Below are 6,174 nucleotides of genomic sequence, written 5' to 3' on the forward strand. Positions count from 1 at the left end.
GAAGAGAATAGGAAATAGGAGAAGAAAGGGGAGGATAGATAGGAGGAGAATGGGAAATAGGCGGAGGAATGAGAGAATAGATAAGAGAGGAGGAAGAGGAAGATAGATAGATAGTAGGAGTAAGTGTAGGATGGATAGGAGGATAAACTCTAACTGGCCTCATACATCCTAGCGATCCTACTTGCGGCTTCTCAAAATGCATAGCTCGTAAAGCGAATTTATTTCTGAACCGACTTCAGCTTCTCCTCGTCTTGTTTAATATGGCCAGCATTCTTCGTGCAGCATTCGCTGTTCCTCGTTGTCTAATGGTCCTGTTTGCTGTTATATATTATTCATCTTTCTTGGTTGTAGTATTTGCTGTGTCCTACTTTTCCTTCAACAGGAAAAGCGCTTTCTCAAGCACTTACTATGGGTTTCACAGACAGTGCAAGTGCGATTTTTTGCAATTATTCTGTAACGAACAGTCGTATCAATACGAGATGTTGCTATAGGGTATTACACCCAGTGAGGAAATTTACAGGGGTATAATGAATCGTTAATTATTAATTATAAAGACACTTGCCCCTATGCCAAAGGGCAAAATCTCAATCATCCAGTCACAAAACCGAACAATAATATACAGAACCTCTACCTCCACCCCCTCCCTCCCTCTCCTTTCATCCCTCACCTGCTCTCCCCCTACTTCAAGCTATCTCTCTCCACCTCCACGCCATCCATCCCTCTCCGTTCTTTCCCTTCCCTTCATGCTCTCTTTCTGAGAAGGTAGCTTAAGTTGCAACTTATTTTGTATGATTTTTTTATATCAAGCACTCTATCTATCTATCTATCTCATCTAATTATAATATTTATTGTTGTAGATATGGAACAATTCAATCGGTTGTTACCTATCAGATGACTGACTGCTTTATTCACTGGTTTGCTCATCTCTCTCTCTCTCTCTCTCTCTCTCTCTCTCTCTCTATGGTATTGGTTATGTAAATAATTATTAGATTGACACCTATCTGAAGGGTTTTGGAGTAGCTGAGTGATAGACACTATGACTGATAGGAAAATGGCTGTTGTATACCTACCTGCGTTTTCTTGCCTTCTTTTGGCCAACCTTATTTCTACTCAGGGCATTAGCCATTTACTGGTATTACGAGGGAGAGCTTAAAGAAGTGATGGCCACCTCAGAAGATGTCTGTCCGTATGGTTGCAGAAATGAGTTTGTCACCCAACTCTTCAACTTTTTTAATAAAGAGAAAGCTGACAACTGCCTTCAGATTAGTTTGCATAGGTGACTTGTTACAGTTACTCTATGAATTACTAATAAATATTGACCCTCTCCACAGGACATTCATCAGAGTTAAAGCCTTGATTATACTGATACATTTATTTTCAAGTGATGGATGTTTAAGATTTTATTTTATATAATACATATCTGTATAAAGTCTTTCCTTCATACAGGCCTTACCACCGTGTTGCAGCAGCCTTGAGAATGAAATTGAGTACAGTGCATTCAATTGTGTATCGTAGTACTAAGCCACGTCCCGTCACACCACCAACGCCTCCAGCACAGCCTATCTTTGACAGTTTCTCTGTAGGAGCCATACGTCGACACATCCATACAAAGTTTGTTGCCAAGAAGGCTTTTACTCTCGCATCCCTGGCACAGAACCTGAAGGAAGAAAGCATCATCCCCGAGAGTACCTCAAAGATTAAGCTATGGCGCTTACTCCACAAAATGGGAATCGAGTATAAGATCACTCAGCGCAAGATGTATGTCAGGAAGGAGTCAATTGACATCATGTGCCAAAGGATACATTCCCTGCGGGACCTTCAAAGACATAGGGAAGACGGCAGGGAGGTAGTGTACCTGGATGAAACGTGGTTCACAACCAGAATGAGCCATAACATGGAATGGGTGGATACCACGCAGCCTAATACCAGTGCCAATTACAGCCGTCAGGTGCCACCAGGTGAGGGGGAACGTTTCGTGGTAGTCGCAGGTGGTACAGCCGATGGCTTCATTGACGGTTCCTTCCTCAGTTTCCCTGCTAAAAATACCAGCGGCGACTACCACGGGGAAATGAATGGCGATATATTCCTACGTTGGCTAACAACTCAGCTCCTGCCACTCCTGGAGGAGCCTTCGGTATTAGTGATGGACAATGCCCCATACCACAGTATAATGACAGAAGATAGTCGTTGTTCCACCACAGCTACCAGGAAATCTGACCTCATTGAATGGTTACAGCGCAGAAATATATCCTTCCCGCAACATGCTACAAGACCTGAACTCCTATACATATGCCGTCAAAATAGGCCAGAGCCTAAGTACAAGGTAGATAACACCATTCGAGAACGGGGCCATGAAATCGTTTGCCTGCCGCCCGCACATCCCGAGCTCAATGCAATCGAACAGGTGTGGGGACTCATGAAACGTTACGTGCGCTCCTCACTCCAACGTTTCACCCGAGCCGACCTACATGCCAGATTAGAGGAGGCAAGGATCTCTGTCACTCGCGATGTATGGGCAGGGGCAGTACGTCGATCACGAGCTTTTGAGGATAGTTATCGTTCAACAGATAACATGCATGACAGTATTGATCCTGTCATTATTAATCTTGACAGTGACACTGAAGATGAAGTTGACCTGCTATTAGAAAGCGATGAAGACTAAAAAAAAAAAAATAAATAAATAAAAACACAAAAAAATAAACAAAAAGAAAATTAAATATGAAGGTTATGCCCTACCCACATTCGAGTCCCGTCATCGGTCGATACCAATATTCAATCAAATTCAATTAGGGGGTGGGGGGGGATATATGTGGCATTAGGTGAAATAAAGATTTTGTTTCTCATTTCCTATGGATACCTATCATCTATGCTCATACCCAATACCGAAATATACAATGATATAATTGTGTACAATTACATATTGTTCAAACTCAAAGACAATATATATATATATATATATATATATATATGTATATATATATATATATATATATATATTATCTATTTAGCAAACACTTTAAATTTCAGAAGCATGGGGCAAAAGGAAAAATTGGTTAAGCCTCTGTACAACTCCCCACATTAGTAGAAACTGACAGGTAGAGAGAGGGAGAGAGCAAATCAGTGTATAAATAGATATTAATAAGTTAACTGGAGGGTAACAACCACTGAACTGTTACATTTATACAACAGTGTCAATTATTATTAGATTGATAGAAAAAAAATCGTAAAAAATTATGTTTAAATCAAAGTAACATTCAGAGAGAGAGAAAGAGAGAAGGAAAGACGTAGGGCAGGTGAGGGAAGAAAGGAGAGGGGAGGAAGAAAATGGGGGTTGGAGGTGAAGGGGGTTGTAGGCAGGCGGAGCTCTTCCAACCTGGTGTTCGTTTTCTTGCTTGGCTAATGAGTTTTGCCTCTTGGTATAGGTACAAAAGTCTTTATTATTTACAATAAATGATTCATGATACTCCTATAAATTTCCTTACTGGGTGTAATACACTATAGTAAAATCTCGTACTGATACGAGTGTTCGTTACAGAATAATTGCAAAAAATCGCACTTGCACTGTCTGTGAAACCCATAGTAGTTAAGAGGAATTTTTTGTCGGTCTTTTAACTCCAGTGCTTTTACCTTTTTATGTGTTTGGCGAGTTTGTGAGCTTTGTTTGTCAGAGAAAGTCTAAAAGCGTCTTTATGTTTGTTTGTGACTGTATCATTTCATACACATACAAGAATGAAAAGTATTTCGTTTTTATACATCTAAAGATATGTATGTTCGTTATCGTACAAAGTTACTACTATTTTGCATTCAAAATTTTTTTTTCTGATCATACATACATACAACAATAAAAAAAAAATTATACATTAAATGACATGTATGTCCGGTTGCGTACAAAGTATGTGTTTATCATTTTGCACCCAAAAGTTTTTTTTTCTGATCATACATATATACAATAAAAGTGTTATACATTTAAAAACACGTATGTTTGTTAAAGTGCAAAGTATGTATTTACGATTTTGCACCCAAAGGATTTTTTATCTAAGATTGTTTCATTACAAAGTATGTATTTACGATTTTGCACCCAAAGTATTATTTTTTTCGCTAAGTTCGTTAAGGTACAAAGTATGTAATTAAGATTTTGCACCCAAAATATTTTTATTTCAAGTTCGTTAGCGTACAAAATATATGTTTACGACTTAGCACCCAAAAGATTATTTTTTTTAAGTTCGTTAACGTACAAAGTATGTATTTACTCCTTTGCACCCAAGGCTTTTCATGACTATCCTTCCAAAAGCGCACATTAAATACTTCGCGACCATTCTAAATGGAGAAACGAATGCTTGCAAAAGCAAAGAGAAGACCGAGATTAAAAGTTATCCCGTGGCTCAAAAAAGTGGCTTGGCTCAAGAAAGTGGCTTGACTCTAGAAAGTGGCTTGGCTCAAGAAAGTGGCTTGACTAAGGAAAGTGGCTTGGGGCAAGAAAGTGGCTTGGCTCAAGAAAGTGGCTTGGCACAAGAAAGTGGCTTGTCTCAAGAAAGTGGCTTGGCGCAAGAAAGTGGCTTGACTCAGGAAAGTGGCTTGACTCAAGAAAGTGGCGTGGCACAAGAAAGTGACTTAACTCAAGAAAGTGGCTTGCCTCTAGAAAGTGGCTTGACTCAAGAAAGTGGCTCAACTCAAGAAAGTGGCTTAACTCAAGAAAGTGGCTTGGCTCAAGAAAGTGGCTTGACTCAAGAAAGTGGCGTGGTGCAAGAAAGTGGCTTAACTCAAGAAAGTGGCTTGGCTCGAGAAAGTGGCTTGACTCGAGAAAGTGACTTGGCTCAAGAAAGTGGCTTAACTCAAGAAAGTGGCTTGACTCGAGAAAGTGGCTTGCCTCTAGAAAGTGGCTTGCCTCTAAAAAGTGGCTTGGCTCAAGAAAGTGGCTTGCCTCTAGAAAGTGGCTTGACTCAAGAAAGTGGTTTGGCTCAAGAAAGTGGCTTGGCTCAAGAAAGTGGCTTGACTCAAGAAAGTGGCTTGGCTCAAGAAAGTGGCTTGACTCAAGAAAGTGGCTAGGTGCAAGAAATTGGCTTGTCTCAAGAAAGTCGTTTGGCTCAAGAAAGTGGCTTGGCTCAAGAAAGTGGCTTGCCTCTAAAAAGTGGCTTGACTCAAGAAAGTGGTTTGGCTCAAGAAAGTGGCTTGACTCAAGAAAGTGGTTTGGCTCAAGAAAGTGGCTTGGCTCAAGAAAGTGGCTTGACTCAAGAAAGTGGCTTGGCTCAAGAAAGTGGCTTGACTCAAGAAAGTGGCTAGGTGCAAGAAATTGGCTTGTCTCAAGAAAGTCGTTTGGCTCAAGAAAGTGGCTTGACTCAAGAAAGTGGTTTGGCTCAAGAAAGTGGCTTGGCTCAAGAAAGTGGCTTGGCTCAATAAAGTGGCTTGACTCAAGAATGTGGCTTGCCGCAAGAAAATGGCTTGGCTCAAGAAAGTGGCTTGGCTCAAGAAAGTGGCTTGGCTCGAGGCCAGGCAAGGCACCTTTTGTCCTGATATTTATTCCTTATCTGATTCTCAAGTTGTTGGAAATTTCCTCGTTACTCGGGCGATCTTTTCTCGGATAATTATCTCTAGCAAGCAATTATTTCTGCTCAAGCAATACTCTAAGGAAGAAAACACTGTAAAATTGAATATGTTGATTCTCCTTAAAGGAGCGTTTTGCTTTCATGCGTCTTCAAAACTTGTTCCCAAAGGTATTATTATTATTATTATTATTATTATTATTATTATTACTAGCTAAGGTACAACCCTAGTGAAAAAAGCAGGATGCTATAAGCCAAGGTATTATTATTATTATTATTAATATTATTATTATTGTTATTATTGTTATTATTAATGTTATTATTATTATTATTATTATTATTATTATTATTATTATTATTATTAAGGAAGAAAACATTCTGTATAGATAAATAATTTGATTCTCCTCAAAGGAGCGTTTTGCTTCATGCGCTTTCAAAACTTGTTTCCGAAGGTATTATTATTATTATTATTATTATTATTATTATTATTATTATTATTATTATTATTATGAATGCTACTACTACTACTACTACTACTACTAGTATAAGCTACAACCATAGTTGGATAAGCAGGATGCTACAAGCCCAAGGCTTCAACCGGGAAAAATAAGATCAGTAATAATATTAAAAAAGA

At 39.1% G+C, this 6,174-nt stretch overlaps 2 protein-coding genes across 2 annotated transcripts; both read left to right on the plus strand.

The window, feature by feature from the left end:
- Positions 1 to 1,187: 1,187 nt before the first annotated feature.
- LOC137652053 (uncharacterized) lies at positions 1,188 to 2,662 on the plus strand (the record flags this gene model as incomplete). The annotated part of the gene is made up of 2 exons (XM_068385262.1): positions 1,188 to 1,276; positions 1,447 to 2,662. Coding segments are annotated over 2 exons (1,305 nt in total), but the record flags the coding sequence as incomplete, so codon positions are not given.
- A 1,610-nt stretch (positions 2,663 to 4,272) lies between these two features.
- LOC137651781 (uncharacterized protein SPEM3-like) lies at positions 4,273 to 5,046 on the plus strand. Its single transcript, XM_068384998.1, has one exon. It carries the CDS (start codon positions 4,273 to 4,275, stop codon positions 5,044 to 5,046), a length of 774 nt encoding a protein of 257 aa, XP_068241099.1.
- The last annotated feature ends 1,128 nt before the right edge of the window (positions 5,047 to 6,174 follow it).

This window comes from Palaemon carinicauda, chromosome 13 (assembly GCF_036898095.1).
Source record: "Palaemon carinicauda isolate YSFRI2023 chromosome 13, ASM3689809v2, whole genome shotgun sequence".
Lineage (NCBI taxonomy): Eukaryota > Metazoa > Arthropoda > Malacostraca > Decapoda > Palaemonidae > Palaemon > Palaemon carinicauda.

What these genes read in the sequence shown, in the direction of transcription:
- LOC137651781 (XM_068384998.1), top strand. Translation starts at nt 4,273, where the DNA reads ATGACTATCCTTCCAAAAGCGCACATTAAATACTTCGCGACCATTCTA.